Source organism: Salmo salar, chromosome 12, assembly GCF_965601325.2.
Source record: "Salmo salar chromosome 12, fSalSal1, whole genome shotgun sequence".
Taxonomy (NCBI): domain Eukaryota; kingdom Metazoa; phylum Chordata; class Actinopteri; order Salmoniformes; family Salmonidae; genus Salmo; species Salmo salar.
Window position 1 is genome coordinate 62,817,952 of NC_138302.1, and position 21,227 is coordinate 62,839,178.

At 41.6% G+C, this 21,227-nt stretch overlaps 2 protein-coding genes across 5 annotated transcripts in view; both read left to right on the forward strand.

The window, feature by feature from the left end:
- Window positions 1-1,386, forward strand: part of LOC106565419 (innate immunity activator protein) — a 42,379-nt gene extending 40,993 nt beyond the window's left edge. For all 3 annotated transcript variants that reach the window (XM_014132531.3, XM_014132529.3, XM_014132530.3), the window contains exon 10: window positions 847-1,386. In XM_014132531.3, coding sequence (XP_013988006.1) covers window positions 847-939 — 93 coding nt within the window. In that variant the 3' untranslated portion in view covers window positions 940-1,386. The remainder of the gene's footprint in view (window positions 1-846) is intronic.
- Window positions 1,387-5,128: 3,742 nt separating this feature from the next.
- On the forward strand, window positions 5,129-21,032 carry rnpep (arginyl aminopeptidase (aminopeptidase B)). 2 transcript variants are annotated; one of them, XM_082958362.1, is made up of 11 exons: window positions 5,129-5,630; window positions 13,135-13,275; window positions 13,890-14,041; window positions 14,784-14,900; window positions 15,202-15,437; window positions 15,858-15,971; window positions 16,170-16,282; window positions 18,912-19,020; window positions 19,148-19,372; window positions 19,591-19,733; window positions 20,425-21,032. In XM_082958362.1, exons 1-11 carry the CDS (start codon window positions 5,247-5,249, stop codon window positions 20,569-20,571), a joined length of 1,881 nt encoding a protein of 626 aa, XP_082814488.1. In that variant the 5' UTR covers window positions 5,129-5,246; the 3' UTR covers window positions 20,572-21,032.
- Window positions 21,033-21,227: the final 195 nt, after the last annotated feature.

Here is a 21,227-nt window from a genome sequence, read left to right on the forward strand (position 1 = left end):
TTTTTATTTTTTATTTTATTTATTTATTTTTTCTCCAGAGGGCAAGGTGTGGGAATGTTCATGCATGAGAGGAAGACCCAGGTGCCACATTCCTGTATCGATTTACTGTCTACCCTTCAGCGAAAGATTTATATTGCCAGCTGTTGAAAAAGCATGGGCAGCTGTAGTACAGTACTGGATCTAATATTTCGCAGCAGTAGTAGTAGTAGCAGCAATTCTTCATTTTCAGGGGATGGTCTGATCACAGCAAGTAAAGGAGGTTTGAGAGACGTTCAGACAGCTGCAGTGTGGGAGTGAACATACTGTACGTGTGGCCCTCCCATCGTCGACCTCACCCCTGAATCATACAGTGTCACGCTGAGTCACATTGTGGCTCACTGTAGAGAAAAATGACACACCCTTGTTGTGGATCAGCTGCTAAAACCTAAATGCCAAGCATTTTCAGACACTGGCTGAAGTCAAATAAAGTTTGGATTTGTTTTGAACTCTTATGACCTCGTTATGGAGCTCTCAATGGTGAAGTTATACCACAGTGCTATGTACTGCACATCCTTTAACATCATATTTGTATATCCAACTTCCTGGTGTTGTGAGAACTGAGTAATACAGCAGCTGAGCCCTTGGTGTCTGCTGTAGGGCAGTATACTCACTCCTGGCCCTGAAGGGTTGCAGGGAACCGCCAGTAGAAACATTATTACAATGATCTACTTTGTTGCCTTCTCTCCATACTATGAACTTCCAATAATGTTATTGCTTGTGATATTTAAAAGCCTAACTCTGTTAGTACTGACTTGAAAAAACAGACATTGAAATAAATGTTCCCTGTTTTTGTCGTCCCATCTGCAGGCTCCCCAGAGACGTGTCATCCAGGGGGCAGCGGACGGGCCCCCAGTGCAGTGGTTTGTGGATGACGACTCTGAGATCATCAGTCAGGTGTAGGACTAGAGAGGGCCCCCAGTGCCACCCTCTCTCTGGAAAGCTCTGACCTTCCCTGGCCCACAGAGCCCTATTTATTCATTAATTTATTACATCACTGGACTTGGTGCTGATATGAGATGAGGGAGAGACTGGGCATAGTATCAAAGAGGATCTGAGGCTTTATATTATTGACTTCAACATGTTACCCGGGCAACAAGAAAGTCAACTAAAGGCACAAAGCAACAGACCACAACGTTCCCCTGGTGCCTCCCTTTTTACTGTGAAAGAGACGCTGTGTTGAACATTCTTTCATGGTTAGTTTGTTAGCTGTTTTTTGTACGGATCTATTGATGTGTTACGTACTATCGAAAATGTTTCTAAAATATGTATTTAGATATTGTGGTTCTAAAAGGAAAAAGTTTCTCTTTAGAAATGAATAAATAATGAAATAAAGATTTATACTGTTAATCCTATCAGTGTCATTCTGTTAACTTCACTTTCTTCAGAGTTGGGAATTCAGTTCCAACAGGAAGTTTCTGAGTAGTGGTATCCATAGAATCAGAATAAGTACCAATATTATTATCATTGGCTACACATTATTTTGTCATCATTCGACCATTCAACATTGACGGTGCACTATCTTTTATCAATTTACTAGTCTCTCCCTGACTGACATTTGTAGCAAAAAGCTCTTTGACTGGCAACCAAGTTCAAGTTACTGCCGGTTGCCTTTATGGCCCATGATTGCCCCCTGCTTTTGGACATTAATTATGCCCATGATAAACCATTATTTTATAATGCATTATAATAAAACACTTTTTGTATATAGATAATTGGTACTTCAAAGTTGGACTTTATTTAACCATGGATGTCACATTGAACAATACATACTACAAAACAACTTAAATCCAATATTTCTTTTGGGAGGGGGGGGGGGGGGGGATTTTAAGAATCCCCCCCCAATAAGTTGTTTTTAGGATTAACATGCTATTTCAATGTCAATACATTCCGTTATGCAGCATAATTAAAGATTTGATTTCCAATTTTGGGATGAATTTGGCAAAACATTGCAATGGCCAATTGGAAAACCAATTGTCATTAAACGTAGTGTCAAAAATCTTAGGAATATGTGGGACAAGAATATAAATAACACATTCTGTTGCTAGTGACAAGGTGAAATTAAACAAAATGGTACAAACAGAGAATGTAAGTGAGGCTCGGGTACAAAACCTGTGGAGAATTTCAATAAGGGAATGTCAACTGCTCAGAGGAGCCACAGACTGCCAACTTAATATGCAAAATGTACACACTTGATGACAAAGAACCTGTTTCTGATCTTCATCCTGATATAGCCATGAGTTCATATGATGGAGTGTCAGTGGTGCAGCTCAATCAAATCTCAGACACCCAAGATATTGGGAATGAATACTACCACTTAGAGACAGTCTTAGTAGAGGTTTATCAGATGAGGAAATTGTAAGCTCTATGAAACCTGAATCAAATGAGCAGCATGTAATTGGAGAGGTTGACATCAAAATAAGCAAGGATACACTGAAGGATCTACAGACCCTACTGAGTATTCCGTACAACATTTTTACTGTGGCACCCAGAATAGTTTTTGCCAGAACAGGGCAGAATGCTTCAGGAAACAGTGCTTAGACAGTGGGAAAGTAAGTCAGCTAGCAAGGCATTGTTTTCATTTTATAACAAGTGATGACAAGCATAAATAAGGGAGTACTCTCTCTCAGTAGTAGATGTGTTTCCCTTTAAAACAATCCCATTGAACACAGCTAATAGCTAGCTAACGGTAGCCAAACAAAGCTAGCTAGCTAATGTTAGTGCAACCCTAAGTAACGGTACATATGAAGACAAAAAATTATCAGGTCTACTGTACATCTTACTGTAGAAATTATTGTTGAAAACAAGTCTAGGTTGGAGCTGTTGCTGTTAAACTGATTGAAGCAAGATGCTTTTTGAGGCAAACACATACACAGTTCTGGGTTGCTTATCTACAGCAGGAAGCGGTCTCCTGCCTGACTAAGAAAGCAGTAAATGTTCTGATCCAGTTTGGCACCACATACCTATGCGAGTCAGGGTTCTCAACTCTGGCATACATTTTTTTTAAAGTACAGAAACAGACTCAAAGCTGAGCATGACCTCAGGGTTGCACTGTAATAAACTGAGCACAGAAAAGACATGCTTGTTGAAAACCAGCCACACACCTCTGATTAGGACTCTGTGTGTGTGTGTGTTCTGTTATACATCTGTGTGATGTGATCAATCAGTTTATTCCCGTTCAGAATTAAAATGATTTATTGTATTTTAACAGTAACAGTTCCAACCTAGACAGATATTTAAGTGTTTTTAATCAGGAAAAATAAGCATGAATTGCTATTTATATGGGTATTTCATTTAATTGTAATTTGTTTTTGTCTATATTGCATTTGTTTTAAGCATAAGGGCAATGAAATGTACAAATATTTACGTCTAGTTGCATGTTTTCATAAGCTTTGGTCCCAGGAAAACAGAATTTCTCATTTGGGTACTTAAGAACCCCTGGCATAAGCCAGTATGTATTACATATACAGTGCTTCAAATTGTGGCCACCAACGGAATGGGTGGAGTAAAAGGCCAGCAACACTGCGTATTATTCAAAGCCCCATGAAATGACACCATACATGTACATTTTATATACCCGACGAAGTATTTCCTACAATACTTTTACTGTGGCACCCAGATACAGACCCTACTAAATATTCCCTACTGTAAAATCGGCCAGCTCTTCTCCTTTCCAAGACCCCAAATGTATTTTTTTTTTTATTGGAGTAAGGTCTTGGCAATCATAATTTTATTAGCCTATCAGCAGCCTTTTTTCCCGGGACTTAGTGTAATACCGGACCAGGCAGGGCCTCAGGCAGTCTAGTTTCCGTTCTGATGACCAACCGTTTTTTGTCTCCTGCTTATTCTCAGTGGTGTAAAGTACTTAAGTAAAAATACCTTAAAGTACTACATTTTTTTGTTGTATCTGTACTTTACTTTACCCTTTATACTTTACTATTTATACTACTTTTACTTCACTACATTCCCAAATAAACTTTATACTCCATACATTTTCCCTGACACCCAAAGTGTTCAATTCACGCACTTATCAAGAGAACATGCCTGGTCATCCCTACTGCCTCTGATCTGGCGTACTCACTAAAGCCAAATGCTTTGTTTGTAAATGATGTCTGAGTGTTGGAGTGTGCCCCTGGCTATCCATCAATAAAAATGAAAATAAAACAGTGCCCTCTGGTTTGCTTAATATAAGGAATTTGAAATGATTTATACTTTTACTTTTGATACTTAAGTATATTCAAAACCAAATACTTTTAGACTTACTCAAGTAGTATTTTACTCGGTGACTTTTACTTTTACTTGAGTCATTTTCTTAATGTATCTTTACTTTTACTCAAGTATGACATTTGAGTACTTTTCCACCACTGCTTATTCTACCTCCTTAGAAAAATGTGGTTTTCTTTCTGATGTTTTATTGTGCATGCAGTTAAATAACCACAATTAGTATCACAGCAAGTGGTGTTGTATGTGGATCTTCATTAAACCCTTGAACTGGAACTACTGCTCCCTAGTGTTCTGAACGGACACCCTGTGGTGGTTGCTACCGGCCTAAAATCCAGCACCTACATTTTTCATCCCTTTTTATTGGATTCTTAGAATTCATAAACAACCCATATTTTTCACCTACAATACTTTTACTGCGGAACCAAGAATAGTGTTTGCTCTATAAGCCAATATCATTTTTACATTTACATTTTAGTCATTTAGCAGATGCTCTTATCCAGAGCGACTTATAGCAGTGAATGCATACATTTCAATTAATTTCATACATTTTTTTTTCTCTCCGTACTGGCCCCCTGTGGGAATCAAACCCACAACCCTAGCGTTGCAAACACCATGCTCTACCAACTAAGCCACAGGGAGCCACATATGTATTCCGTATACAGTGATTCGCATTGGTGGCATTTATTGGACCTTGGAACATGTTTTAAAAGCCAAATGTCACTTAAATATTGTCAAATATGTCATTTATTTTCATATATCATGAATATATACAGGTTATTGACACTTTTCTACTATTATGCGGGGACTTTTATTTTGAAGATTTCCGTGACCCAGAAGTACTTTTTTGTGTGTTGATGCTGGAGAGGTGCAACTGTTGGATGCCAATCGCTGATACACCCCACCGAAGAAGAAGAAGAAGTGGTGCAGCCAATCCTTGGAGGAAGACTCACGTTTACACAGTTATTCTTGCTGTAGGCTACTAAAATATGGAAAAATCTCTCAAACTGCACTCCGATCTAGCAGAGGACGTGGCTACGTCTTCGAGCTTTCGTCAATTCAAGATAAAACACTTCCACTTGGATCTAAGCGTGGACTTTGAGAAGAGAACTTTGAGAGGAACTGAAACGCTACAGCTGAAATGCATCCAAGATTCTCAAAGCGAACTACTGTTGGACATTCATCCCTCCCTCTCAATGCAAGAGGTGTCCTACTGCCGAAGTGAAGATGATTCGGATTCGGTGAAAGTAGAATTCATGACGCGCAATTTCACCAGTTATGGCACCACACTGGTTGTAAAATTCCCATCACCATGTAAAATTGAGGAACAGTTTCGAGTGGTGGTCAAGTTTCATGCATCCGATGGACCTGGGGTAAGAGAATGTCATTCAGCCGTCGTAACTAAAGTCACTCTACCTAGCAACAACAACACAAGCGCGTTACTTCCAGATGATTGGTTACTAAGAATGTATTTCTATTTGAACCTATACTGAAGAAAAATATAAACGCAACATGTAAAGTGTTGGTCCCATGTTTAATGAGCTGAAATACTTTTTTTTTTTTTACATACGCACAAAAAGCTTATTTCTCATTTTGTGCACACATTTGTTTACATCCCTGTTAGTGAACATTTCTCCTTTGCCAAGATGATCCATCCACCTGACAGGTGTGGCATATCCAGAAGCTGATTAAACAGCATGATCATTATACAGGGCTGGGGACAATAAAAGGCCACTCTAAAATGTGCAGAATGCCACAGATGTGTAAAGTTTTGAGGGAGTGTACAATTGGCATGCTGACTGCAGGAATGTCCACCAGAGCTGTTGCCAGATAATTGAATGTTCATTTCTCTGAGATAAGCCGCCTCCGTCGTTTTAGAGAATTTGGCAGTTCAATTGGCCTCACAACCGCAGACCACGTGTAACCACACCAGCCCAGGACAACCACATCCAGCTTCTTCTTCACCTGTAGGATCGTCTGAGACCAGTCACCCAAACAGCTGATGAAACTGAGGAATATTTCTGTCTGTAATAAAGCCCTTTTGTGGGGTAAAATGATTTCTTATTGGCTGGGCCTGGCTCCCAATTGGGTGGGCCTATGCCCTCCCAGGCATATGGCTGTGCTCCTGCCCAGTCATGTGAAATCCATAGATTAGGGCCTAATGAATTTAATTAAATTGACTCATTTCTTTATGTGACCGACTGCCTCGATTCGGTCTTATGTAGAAAACTGTGAAATGTTTTTTTATATATTTTTTTATGTTGGATAAAAGTAGAGACTGGTATATCATACACTGCAGTTGAAGAACACTGGGAAAGTAATTCTGCTTTAAAAGTTCAGAAACTTGTAACCCCAGTTTTGAGAAAATGGTCCTGGAATGTTTTGGCACACCTACTGGAGAGCTCTTCTTTGTCTACATCCATTCAGCATCGTTCACACCCTCTTAGCCTCACCCGTCTCTTTAAGAATTCACATGTGAGGCCATGTGTTAAACAGAGTGAGTAGTTAAGTAAACAACCAAAGATTAAGACTAAAAGTGGTAAAAGTAGTAGCCTACAATAAGGAAAAATTCCAGGTAAAAATACACTATCTAGTCCATCGCCTGTATCCTAATCTGATTTTGGTGCAGGTCATGTTGTTCTTCACATTACCGCCTTATAAGTCACATCCACAGGATGCAGAAGGTGTAAACTGTACAGTAAAATGGTTACTTGCGCAGTAGAAATATAAAAAACAGTGTCCAGATACAAATATTTAATAATTATTAGATGATGTTTACCTGACACACATGAAATACAATAGATGGCCATAAGCACCGCCAGACACACCTGGCTAACTTGACGGGTCATGTAATCATCTGTCAAAGTGGAGTCTTGTTTAGCCATGTAGCTAGCTAGCTAAGCAATGAACTGGCATAATCCCAACTCATACTACTACCTATACAAACATTGTCATAGCTGTAGTATGAATCTGCAGGTAGCTAAAGCTAACGACTAGGTTCTCTGATTCAAGTAATATTACTATACAGATCATACACGTAACGTTCCATAACTAGCTAACAGTACTCTCTAACTTGCAATGAAAATGACTCTTGACAAAATTAAAAACGTATAATATCTTAAAATGTAGCTAGACTCTTACCCGTATACATGGATGAACACTTCACGGCAAACGGGAACCATTTAACTCTGTTTTGTTTGTAGCTATATCTTGTTTGGCCAGCATTGTGTCAAGTCACTCTGGTTTACACTGACTTTGGCGTGTGCAGAAAGTAGCCCATCACTTTTTCCAACTGATCTGTCGATTTAGCAGCCGTTAAATTCAGGGCATCAATGTTGTTGAGAAAAGTAGCAACCTTTGTAGTTCTCGATGGCTAACATATCTGGGACTTGTTTCAGGAAACTAGGAGTATGTCGCACATCACTACTTCACAGGAGAGGCATTTGAATATTAACAGATTTTTTATTAAAATGCGTTTTTGGGGGCAGAAATGTCTTCTGGAACATGAACTTTCATGTGCCTTAATAACAAACTTGTATTCCATCCGTGAATACGAATAAAATGGTTAAATTACGAGCCTAGTTGGTTTAGCCATGGAAAAAGACAGGACCCGCTGTTTATGACGTGAGCTGCTTAGTATGTGTTGAAGGTCCTTTCTACCGCGCCGTTTTTTAAATTATGAACTGTAACTCAGTAAAATTGTTAATTGTTGCGTTTTATATTTTTGTTCAGTATATTTAAAACCATAAAACCTTTTTTCTTTTCAAATTAGATCAACTCTGTTGGCTATACATTATATTCATAGTCTGCAACGTTGCATGGTTTTTAGTTTCACATTTCTTGGAAGTATGCACTCCATTTGGAAAGTATTCAGACCCCTTGACTTGTTCCACATTTTGTTAAATTACAACCTTATTCTAAAATGGATTATGGCATTTTTTTCCCCCCCTCAGTCTACACACAATACCACATTATGACAAAGCGAAAACAGGTTTTTTGAAATTTTTGCAAATGTATAACAAATAAACATACACTACCGTTCAAAAGTTTGGGGTCACTTAGAAATGTCTTTGTTTTTGAAAGAAAAGCACTTTTTTTGTCCATTTAAAATAACATAATTGATCATAAATACAGTGTAGACATTGTTAATGTTGTAAATGACTGTTGTAGCTGGAAACGGATGATTTTTTTAATGGAATATCTACATAGGTGTACAGAGGCCCATTATCAGCAACCATCACTCCTGTGTTCCAATGGCACGTTGTGTTAGCTAATCCAAGTTTATCATTTTAAAAGGCTGATTGATCATTAGAAAACCCTTTTGCAATGATGTTAGCACAGCTGAAAACTGTAGTTCTGATTTAAAGAAGCAATAAAACTGGCCTTCTTTAGACTAGTTGAGTATCTGGAGAATCAGCATTTGTGGGTTCGATTACAGGCTCAAAATGGCCAGAAACAAAGCACTTTCTTCTGAAACTCGTCAGTCTATTCTTGTTGTGAGAAATGAAGGCTATTCCATGTGAGAAATTGGCAGAATAGAAAGAGGAGTGGGAGGCCCCGGTGCACAACTGAGCAAGAGGACAAGTACATTAGAGTATCTAGTTTGAGAAACAGACGCCTCACAAGTCCTCAAACTGGCAGCTTCATTAAATAGTACCCGCAAAACACCAATCTCAATGTCAACAGTGAAGGAGGCGACTCCGGGATGCTGGCCTTCTACGCAGAGTTGCAAAGAAAAAGCCATATCTCAGACTGGCCAATAAAAAGAATGGGCGAAAGAACACAGACACCGGACAGAGGAAGATTGGAAAAAAGTGTTATGGACAGACTAGTCTAAGTTTGAGGTGTTCGGATCACAAAGGAACATTCGTGAGACGCAGAAAAAAATGAAAGATGCTGGAGGAGTGCTTGACGCCATCTGTCAGGCATGGTGGAGGCAATCTGATGGTCTGGGGTGCTTTGGTGGTGGTAAAGTGGGAGATTTGTACAGGGTAAAAGGGATCTTGAAGAAGGAAGGCTATCACTCCATTTTGCAATGCCATGCCATACCCTGTGGACGGCGCTTAATTGGAACCAATTTCCTCCTACAACAGGACAAGGACCCAAAGCACAGCTCCAAACTATGCAAGAACTATTTAGGGAAGAAGCAGTCCACTGGTATTCTGTCTATAATGGAGTGGCCAGCACAGTCACCGGATCTCAACCCTATTGAGCTGTTGTGGGAGCAGCTTGACCGTATGGTACGTAAGAAGTGCCAATCCAATTTGTGGGAGGTCCTTCAGGAAGCATGGGGTGAAATCTCTTCAGATTACCTCAACAAATTGACACCTAGAAAGCCAACGGTCTGCAGGGCTGTAATTGCTGCAAATGGAGAATTCTTTGACGAAAGCAAAGTTTGAAGGACACAATAATGATTAAAAATCCTTATTTATAACCTTGTCAACGTCTTGACTATGTTTCCGATTCATTTGGCAACTCATTTCATGTATGTTTTCATGGAAAACAATGAAATATCTAAGTGACCCCAAACTTTTGAACGGTAGTGTACCTTATTTACATAAGTATTCAGAACCTTTGCAATGAGACTAGAGGTTGACCGATTAATCGGAATGGCTGATTAATTAGGGCTGATTTCAAGTTTTTATAACAATCGGTAATCGTTATTTTTGGACACCGACTTGCCGATTTAAAAAAAAAAAATAAAAAAAAAAATAGATATATAAAATGTACACCTTTATTTAACTAGGGAAGTCAGATTAAAAACACATTCTTATTTTAAATGACGGCCTAGGAACGGGGGTTAACTGCCTTGTTCAGGGGCAGAACAACAGATTTTTACCTTGTCACCTCGGGGATTCGTGTTTGCAACCTTCCGGTTACTAGTCCAACGCTCTAACCACCTGCCTTACATTGCACTCCATGAGGAGCCTGCATGGCAGGCTGACTACCTGTTACGCAAGGGCAGCAAGAAGCCAAGGTAAGTTGCTAGCTAGCATTAAACATAGTTTTTTATAAGCTATCAATCTTAACATAATCACTAGTTAAACTAGTAATATCATCAACCATGTGTAGTTATCTAACGTGTCCTGCGTTGCATATAATCGATGCGGTGCCTGTTCATTTATCATTGAATCACAGCCTACTTCAACAAACGAGTGATGATTTAACAAGCGCATTTGCGAAAAAAGCACAGTCGTTGCACCAATGTACCTAACCATAAACATCAATGCCTTTCTTTAAATCAATACACAAGTATATCTTTTTAAACCTGCATATTTAGTTAATATTGCCTGCTAACATGAATTTCTTATAACTAGGGATGTGACGTTGTGTCACTTCTCTTGCGTTCCGTGCAAGCAGTCAGGGTATATGCAGCAGTTTGGGCCGCCTGGCTCATTGCGAACTGTGTGAAGTCCATTTATTCCTAACAAAGGCCGTAATTAATTTGCCAGAATTGTACATAATTATGACATAACATTGAAGGTTGTGCAATGTAACAGCAATATTTAGACTTAGGGATGCCACCCGTTGGATAAAATACGGAACGGTTCCGTATTTCACTGAAATAATAAATGTTTTGTTTTCGAAATGATCGTTTCCGGATTCGACCATATTAATGACCAAAGACTCGTATTTCTGTGTGTTATTATGTTATAATTAAGTCTATGATTTGATATTTGATAGAGCAGTCTGACTGAGCGATGGTAGGCAGCAGCAGGCTCGTAAGCATTCATTCAAACAGCACCTTTGTGCGTTTGCCAGCAGCTCTTTGCAATTCTTCAAGCATTGCGCTGTTTATGCCTTCAACCCCCGAGATTAGGCTGGTGTAACCAATGTGAAATGGCTAGCTAGTTAGCAGGGTGCGCGCTAATAGCGTTTCAAACGTCACTCGCTCTGAGACTTTGGTAGTGGTTGTTCCCCTTGCTCTACATGGGTAACGCTGCTTCGAGGGTGGCTGTTGTCGATGTGTTCCTGGTTCGAGCCCAGGTAGGAGCGAGGAGAGGGACGGAAGCTATACTGTTACACTGGCAATACTAAAGTGCCTATAAGAACATCCAATAGTCAAAGGTATATGAAATACAAATCGTATAGAGAGAAATATTCCTATAATATTGAAGACTCATGTTATAAGGAACCACCAGCTTTCATATGTTCTCATGTTCTGAGCAAGGAACTTAAACGTTATCTTTCTTACATGGCACATATTGCACTTTTACTTTCTTCTCCAACACTTTGGTTTTGCATTATTTAAACCAAATTGAACATGTTTCATTATTTATTTGAGGCTAAATTGATAGTATTTATGTATTATATTAAGTTCAAATAAGTGTTCACTCAGTATTGTTGTAATTGTCATTATTACAAATAAATAAATAGAAATCGGCCGTTTTTAATCGGTATCGTTTTTTTTTTGTCCCTCCAATAATCGGTATAGGCGGTGAAAAATCATAATCGGTCGGCCTCTAAATGAGACTCTAAATTGAGCTCAGGTGCATCCTGTTTCCATTGATCATCCTTGATATTTCTACAACTTGATTGGAGTCCATCTGTGGTAAATTCAATTATTGGACATGATTTGGAAAGGCACAGACCTGTCTAAGGTCCCACAGTTGACAGTGCATGTCAGAGCAAAAGCCAAGCCATGAGGTCGAAAGGAATTGTCCGTAGAGCTCCGAGACAGGATTGTGTCGAGGCACAGATCTGGGGAAGAGTACCAAAAAGTGTCTGCAGCATTGAAGGTCCCCAAGAACACAGTGGCATTCTTAAATGGAAGCAGTTTGGAACCACCAAGACTCTTCCTAGAGCTGAGCAATCGGGGGAGAAGGGCCTTGGTCAGGGAGTTGACCAAGAACCTGATGGTCACTCTGACAGAGCTCAAGAGTTCCTCTATGGAGATGGGAGAACCTTCCAGAAGGACCTATCTCTGCAGCACTCCACCAGTCAGACCTTTATGGTAGAGTGGCCAGACGGAAGTTACTCCTCAGTAAAAGGCACATGACATCCTGCTTGGAGTTTGCCAGGAGGCACCTAAAGACTCAGACCATGAGATCTGATGAAGCAAAGATTGAACTCTTTGGCCTGAATGCCAAGCGTCACGTCTGGAGGAAACCTGACACCATCCCTACGGTGAAGCATGGTGGTGGCAGCATCATGCTGTGTGGATGTTTTTCAGCGGCAGGGACTGGGAGACTAGTCAGCATCGATGGGAAAAATGAACGGAGCAAAGTACAGAGAGATCCTTGATGAAAACCTGCTCCAGAGCGCTCAGGACCTCAGACTGGGGCGAAGGTTCACCTTCCAACAGGACAATGACCTGAAGCACACAGCCAGACAATGCAGGAGTGGCTTCAGGACAAGTCTCTGATTGTCCTTGAGTGGCCCAGTCAGAGCCCGGACTTGAACCCGATCGAACATCTCTGGAGAGACCTGAAAATAGCTGTGCAGCTACACTCCCCATCCAACCTGACACAGCTTGAGTGGATCTGCAGATTTAGAATGGGAGAAACTCTCCAAATACAGGTGTACCAAGCTTGTAGCGTCAAACCCAAAAAGACTTGAGGCTGTAATCACTGCCAAAGGTGCTTCAACAAAGTACTGAGTAAAGGGTCTGAATACTTAAGTAAATGTAAGTTTATAATGAATAAATGTGCAAACATTTCTTAATCTGTTTTTGCTTTGTCTTGATGGTATATTGTGTCTAGAATGAGTATTTTTTTTGTTATTTAATCTATTTTCGAATAAGGCTGTAATGTAACAAAATGTGGAAAAAGTCAAGGGGTCAGAATACTTTACGAATGCACTGTACATAAGTGCTACAAATGAGTGCCTATTCATGAAAACTGCACCACCCTCATTAAACCCAGCATACATTTGTAGATATCATGGCTGGAGCCTGCTCAGACTGCTGAAAAGAAAGAGCCTTTCCTCTACACCTCTGGCTTCCCTGTGCTGAACCGCAGCCTGTTCCCTGGCTTCCACACCCCCATGACTAAGAGCCCCTACTCAGTTGCTGTGAAGGTAAAGTGTGCCCCTACCACCACACTCAAGCCCTGGTCTCTGCCCCCCCCCCCCCCCCCCCCGACCCACTAGGTGTGCTGGCTGGATCCAGAGCAGACAGCTGGGAAGGTCAAGCCTTACGTCTTCACCCAGGGCCAGGCCGTGCTCAACCGCTCCTTCTTCCCCTGCTTTGACACGCCGGCCGTCAAGAGCACCTACTCGGCCGCCGTGAAGGTGAGCCCCTGGACTGGACTCTGAATGAGCCAATGTCCATGGGAGGATAACCACAGACATTGCTGTCTCACAATCTTTTTCTCTTTGCAGGATAATTAAGCTTCTGTGTTTTTCCTTTTTGTCATTCACATCTTTTTTTGTCTGTTATCCTGTTTAATTTTCGTTGTCATTCAACTTCATGTGCTTTGCATGGTGTGTTGTGTTCACTCGTTTTTCAATACTTAAAGCACTCTGAATTATAGGTCTAGTATTAACACACATTGCTGAAAAAGCTCTTAACGTATGGTGGGAAACTCACCTTATCCACCATTTTGACTACTTTGTCTGTATTAGTAATGGATATTGGTACCATCATCGATCATGATGACTCTGGCCCAAGACTGCCTTGTCTGCCTCCACAGGTTCCTGATGGTTTCACAGCAGTCATGAGTGCCAGTAAGGGAGAACACAGGATGGCAGACAACACGTTCCTGTTCACCATGGAACAGCCCATCCCCTCCTACCTGGTGGCCTTGGCTGTAGGAGACTTAGTCTCTGCTGAGGTGGGGCCAAGGTGAAAGAGTCTCTACGTTGCCTTTTTGAAATATTTTTTTATTTAACTAGGCAAGTCAGTTAAGAACAAATTCTTATTTACAATGACGGCCTAGGAACAGTGGGTTAACTGCCTTGTTCAGGGGCAGAACGACAGATTTTTACCTTGTCAGCTCAGGGATTTGATTTAGCAACCTTTAGTTTACTAGTCCAACGCTCTAACCACTAGGCTACCTGCCGCCCCTGGAGGCCTTGGATTGGTCCCAGATCTGTTTGTGCTGTTGATTTGTTTGTGCTCAAGCCAAATATGACAATTCCACAAGGAATTGTCAAGAGATCAGAAATAGACTGGCACCCAGGCTAGGCCTCTACATCTTGTGACAGTTTGACAATTTGTTTTGGTCAAGTAAGGGGCGTAATTTGATAGTGTTAAGCATTCTGCTTCTAGTATAGACCTCACCTACCCTCACGGTAGGTACAAGACAATATTCCTGTCCCCTCTAAAGCATTTATTGATAACAATCTGGGCGTGTTGGTCATTGACCCGCAAAATGCATTCTTTGTGTCAGACTGAGTAGAGAGATGAGAATCAAAAAGCACGGTGAATGTTCAACTTGAATGAAGTTTGAACTTGAATGAAAACTGCACTTGCTACTTACGGGCCATATAATGCTGCTGAAGAATGTGCTTTGAAGAACATGCATGATAGTGTTTGCCTATGGGGTTTCAATGCTTGGTAGTAATTGTAATTCTGTATCTTTTAGGACCCGAGTGTGGACAGAGCCATGCCTGCTGCAGGCAGCCAAGCAGGAGTACGACGGAGTCATCGAGGAATTTCTGGTTGTGGGGGAGAAACTATTTGGACCCTACGTCTGGGGAAGGTGAAATTCCCCAATTAACAATATGGTCCAATACTTCAGTGGTCAGTCAACAACCCTGGTTCTGAAGAGCTACAGGGAATGCAGGATTTTGTTCCAGCACTGCACTAAAACACCAGACCTGACAACAGCTAATCAACACCTTGATTAGTTAAATCAGGTGTCTTAGTGCTAGGCTAGAATAAAAAAACTGCACACTAGCTCTTTCCATGACTAGGGATGGTGACCACTGACTTTGCGCTTGCAGTGTCATGACTTATTCTGCTTATAAACATACAGCTACATAATCGGTTCGTCCCCTCAGGTATGACGTGCTGTTCATGCCACCGTCATTCCCCTTCGGGGGCATGGAGAACCCCTGCCTAACTTTCGTCACCCCCTGCCTCCTGGTCGGAGACCGCTCACTGGCTGACGTCATTGTGCACGAGATCTGCCACAGCTGGTTCGGTAATCTGGTAACCAATGCCAACTGGGGTGACTTCTGGCTCAACGAGGGCTTCACCATGTATGCCCAGCGCCGGGTGTGCAGGGAGATCTACGGTAAGAGACTGTCAATAAATCAAATGGATTTTATAAAGCCCTTTCTACATCAGCATAGTACATCACTTTGCCACAGTTTGTCTACTGTAGACCAGGGCTCTCCAACCATGTTCCTGGAGAGCTACTGTCCAGTTGGTTTCACTCCAACCTTTAATCAAGTTCCCCTAATTCTAATAATTATCTGGTTTATTAGCTGAATCAGGTTAGTTACAACTGAGGTTGGAGTGAACCTACAGGAAGGTAGCTCTCCAGAAATAGGATTGGCGAGCCCTGCTGTAGCATTGTATGATGGGCTCATCCTCAAGTCCCACAACTCTTTCCATTTGAAAGTAAACAGTTGTTGTCTACACAGCTATTTGTGCCCACCTGGCTGTCTTATCACTCTCAAAGCCCTGATGTCTGTTGTGTTGTTATTTGCAGGAGAGGCCATCACTAGTCTGGAGGCAGCGACTGGGAGGGCTTTACTCAGACAGCACATGGACAACACCGGAGAGGACCACCCTCTCAATAAACTGCGTGTGAAGATCAAACCAGGTCAGACTGCTTACATTTACCCTTGACTTCCAAGGCTAAAGCCAAGACCAATTCCATTAGTAACCCAGTGGTCTTAGTTTAATTAGTAGTTAATCCGACTGAGATTTGCCTATGGAGCTGCACACCCAATAGAACTGATACACTTGATCATGACTGCTCAAGTTAAAGCAAAACATTTTATTTTCTCCCATCCTTCAGGTGTTGACCCTGATGACACTTACAATGAGACGCCTTATGAGAAGGGCTTCTGTTTCGTCTCTTACCTGGCCCACCTGGCTGGAGACCAGAGTCACTTTGATGCCTTCCTCAAGGTTGGTGTTGCTTCTCATTCTACAGTGCCTTCAGAAAGTATTCATACCATTGACTTATTCCACATTTTGTTGTTACAGCCTGAATTAAACATGTATTAAATGTATAATTTTAATGACAAAGTGAAAGCATGTTTTTTGAAATGTTTGAACATTTATTGAACATTTAAATACAGAAATATCTATTCACACCGCTTTGCTCTGACAGTCCAAATTGAGCTCCGGTGCATCCAATTTCCTTTGATCATCCTTGAGATGTCACTACAACTTGAATGGAGTCCACCTGTAGACAATTCAGTTGTTTGGACATGATTTAGAAAGAAACACACCTGTCTATATAAGCAGTGGTGGAAAAGTACTCATTTGTCATACTTGAGTAAAAGTAAAGATGCATTAATAGAAAATGACTCAAGTGAAAGTCACCCAGTAAAATACTATTTGAGTAAAAGTCTAAGAGTATTTGGTTTTAAATATACTTAAGTATCAAAAGTAAATGGAATTGCTAAAATATTCTTCAGTATCAAAAGTAATTGGACCATTTTCCTGTCAAAATGTAACTAGTACTTTTGGGTGTTACGGAAAATGTATGGAGTATAATGTACATCATTCTGTTTTGGAATGTAGTGAAGTAAAAGTTGGCAAAAATATGAATAGTACAACAAAAAACGACTTAAGTAGTACTTTTAAAGTATTTTTACTTAAGTACTTTACACCACTGTATATAAGGTTTTACAGTTGAAAGTGCATGTCAGAGCAGAAACTATACCATGAATAACAAGGACCAGTCTGTAGCTCTCCGAGATGTGATGAGGCATATATCTGGGGAAGGGTATAAAACTATTTCTAGAGTGTTGAACGTTTCCAAGAGCACAGTGGTCGCCATCATTGGAAAATTTAAAAAATATGGAACTACCCAGACTCTGCTTAGAGCTGGCCGTCTGACCAAACTAAGGAACCGGGCAAGAAGGTCCTTGGTCAGGGTGGTGACCAAGAACCCAATGACCACTCTGACAGAAGTACAGAGTTCCTTGGCTGAGATAGGAGAACCTGCCAGAAGGACAACAGTCTCTACAGCACTTAACCAATCTGGGCTTTATGGGAGAGTGGCCAGATGGAAGCCACTCCTGAAAAAAAGGCACATGATAGCATGCTTGGAGTTTGCAAAAAGACACGTGAATAAATTCACGTGGGAAAATATTCTGTGGTCTGATGAATTTTTTAAAAACTACTTGGCCTGAATGCAAAGCGCTATGTCTGGTGAAAACCGGGCACAGCTAATCACCCGTCTAACACCATCCCTACTATGAAGCATAGGGGTGGTAGCATCATACTCTGGGGATGTTTTTCAGCGTCAGGGACTGGGAGACTGGTAAGGATAAAGGGAACAATAAATGGAGCCAAATACTGCCAAATCCTTGATGAGGACCTGCTTCGGAGTGCAAACGACCTTAGACTAGAGTGAAAATGTTACATTCCAACAGGAGAATGACCCCAAGGATATAGCCAAAGCAATGCTGGAATGGCTTCAGAAAAATAATGTGAAAGTCCTTGAGTGGCCAAAGCCCAGACATGAAACCCATTGAAAAACTGCTAGGCGTGAATACTTACAGTACCAGTCAAAAGTTTGGACACCTACTCATTCCAGGGTTTTTCTTCTATTTTTACTATTTTCTACATTGTAGAATAATAGTGAAGACATCAAATATGTGCATATGTGGGAACTCCTTCAAGACTGCTGGAAAAGCATTCCAGGTGAAGATGGTTGAGAGAATGCCAAGAGTGTGCAAAGCTGTCATCAAGGCAAAGGGTGGCTAATTTGAATGATCTCTTTTTTGGTCTTTGCTATTATTGTACAATGTAGAAAATAGTAAAACTAAAGAATGTCATTCCAGATTATGTGTGTCAACTTTTGACTGGTGTATGTATGTATGTGTAACAGTGTAGGTTCCGTCCCTCTCTTCGCCCCAACCTGGGCTCGAACCAGGGACCCTTGCACGCATCAACAACTGACACCCCACGAAGCATCGTTACCCATCGCGCCACAAAAGCCGCGGCCCTTGCAACGCAAGGGGAAACCCTACTTCAAGTCTCAGAGCGAGTGACGTCACCGATTGAAACGCTATTAGCGCGCACCACCGCTAACTAACTAGCCATTTCACATCGGTTACACTCACCCCCCCTTTGACCTCCTCCTTTTCCGCAGCAACCAATGATCCGGGTCAACAGCATCAATGTAACAGTGTAGGTTCCGTCCCTCTCTTCGCCCCAACCCGGGCTCGAACCAGGGACCCTTGCACACATCAACAACTGACACCCCACGAAGCATCGTTACCCATCGCGCCACAAAAGCCGCGGCCCTTGCAACGCAAGGGGCAACCCTACTTCAAGTCTCAGAGCGAGTGACGTCACCGATTGAAACGCTATTAGCGCGCACCACCGCTAACTAACTAGCCATTTCACATCGGTTACATAGTGTATGTATGTATGTATGTATGTACGTACAGTACCAGTCAAAAGTTGACACATACATTCTTTAGTTTTACTATTTTCTACATTGTACAATAATACGTACGTACGTACATACATACATACATACATACATGCATACTGACATGTGGGTGTTTCTTCTCAGGCCTACGTTGACAAGTTCAAGTTCTGCAGTGTTATGGCAGAGGATGCTCTGGAGTTCTTCCTGGACTATTTCCCTGACCTGAAGAAGAAGGGAGTAGACATGATTAAGGGTAAAAGACAGTGTAGTTGCTTTTAGAGTGTTAGATTGGCCTTTGAGGCTCGTAGTTGCTTTTTAGAATGAGTATTTAAGCTTGTAACAGTAAACTGACCTCACTCTCCTTGTGGTCTCTTTGCTAGGTCTGGAATTTGATAGCTGGCTCAATGTGCCCGGTTGGCCTCCCTATCTCCCTGACCTGTCAGCTGGCAAGAGCCTGATGGAGCCTGCTGAGCAGCTGTCAGAGCTGTGGGCTGCCGAGGTCCTGGATATGGCCAGCATCAAGAAGACCAACATCCAGGCCTGGAAGACTAACCAGGCTGTCTACTTCTTGGAAAAGATCATAGAGAAGTCCCCACTGCCTAGAGGTAGGACACGATGGTAACAACACTTCTGTACTGATACCCTTAGCACAATCGTTGTTCTGAAGATGCATGTGATTCACCCCAATTCCTCAGTGTGTGGATCTCTATTCTTTATATCATTACTTTACTTTTTGTAACTTGCACCTGCAAGTCTGGATGTGCGTACACTACTTTTGAAATGAGTCACACCAATGATGTACCATCCCTCCGACTTTGATAAGGTAATATGGAGAAACTGGAAGAGCAGTACCCTCACATCGTGATGTCAAACAACGCTGAGCTACGACTGCGCTGGGCCCAGATCGTCGCCAAGAATCATCACCAGCCAGGATATCAACATGTGCGCAGCTTCCTCAGCTGCCAGGTCAGAAAAACAAATGTTTGGTCCTCAACTATCAATTATAGGGCCTCCTGAGTGGCGCAGCTGTCTAAGGCACTGCATCGCAGTACTCGAGGCGTCACTACAGACTCTGGTTCGATCCCAGGCTGTGTCACAGCCGGCCGTGACCGGGAGACCTATTAGGCGGCGCACAATTAGCCCAGTGTCGTCCGGGTTAGGGGAGGGTTTGGCCGGCCGGGATGTCCTTGTCCCATCGCGCTCTAGTGACTCCTTGTGGCAGGCTGGTCGCCTGCAAGCTGACTTGGTCACCTTGGTACGGGTACGGTGTTCCCTCTGACACATTGGTGCAGCTGGCTTCCGGTTTAAGCGAGCAGTGTGTCAAGAAGCAGTGCGGCTTGGCAGGGTCGTGTTTCGGAGGACACATGGCTCTCGACCTTCGCCCCTCCCGAGTCCGTACAGGAGTTGCAGCGATGGGACAAGACTAACTAGCAATTGGGGAGAAGAATGGGTAAAAGTACAAAATAATAATAACCATAAATTATAGTATTTGTCAGGCACTGTTTTATTAGGGTAAATATAATATATTTATGTGTGTGATATACCATATGTGTATTTTTATAGTGTCCGTTTAAAGTTAAATGAGTGTTTTTCAGGTGTCTTAAACAATCATGTAAATAGTAGTATCTTAGCATATTAAATTGTATCTTGCTCCCAGGGGAAACAGAAGTACACACTGCCTGTGTACCGTGCACTGTGGAATGGATCAGAGGAGACCAGGGCTTTGGCCACAGAGATCTTCAGTGCCACCTCCCATCAGCTCCATGTCAACGTCCGCAACTACGTCAAGAAGATCCTTGCCTGAGCGCCATCATAGGAGCTGAACATGAGATCCAGAGTCTAGTCTCACTGACCCTGGCCTAGAGATATAATAGAGAAGTAGTAGTCTTACCCAGTACTTTCAGATGGCCTCCTTTATTTAAATGTACTGTACCAGGTTAGATTGAGATGCCAATATCATCTAGCTTGGTCAGTGATTACAAAGAAAAAGAGACCAATTTACATCTTTCACGGTTCATTTTTGGTATTTACGCAGGCCAGCCTTAAAGGCTCTGCTGTGGGTATGTCTTACTTGAAGTACTTACTAATTAAGTAGTATTGGTAAAAAAATAAAAAAATATTTTAAAAAAATTCAATGAAGGGAAAATAAGTAGGTATTACTTTGTTATATTGAGTATGTAAACCATTGATTGTGCTTTTTTTTCACCCAAACTAAGTTGTATTTTAAATGTTCCAAACAGTAAAAGTACATTCTTTTGAAGTAAATCTAGTAGTTGGTTTTCAAGATTCAATGCATCTTCTTGATTTCATTGCATATGCAATCCACAGCATACTTTATTTTACTACCTTTTATGGCAGAATATTTCATTTCACTTGAGAACAAAGCTGATGTATACTCCTTGCAGTAGTATCATAATCGTGCTGCTGTAAAATTGGGTTGGTTTTCCTCTTCTCTCCAAC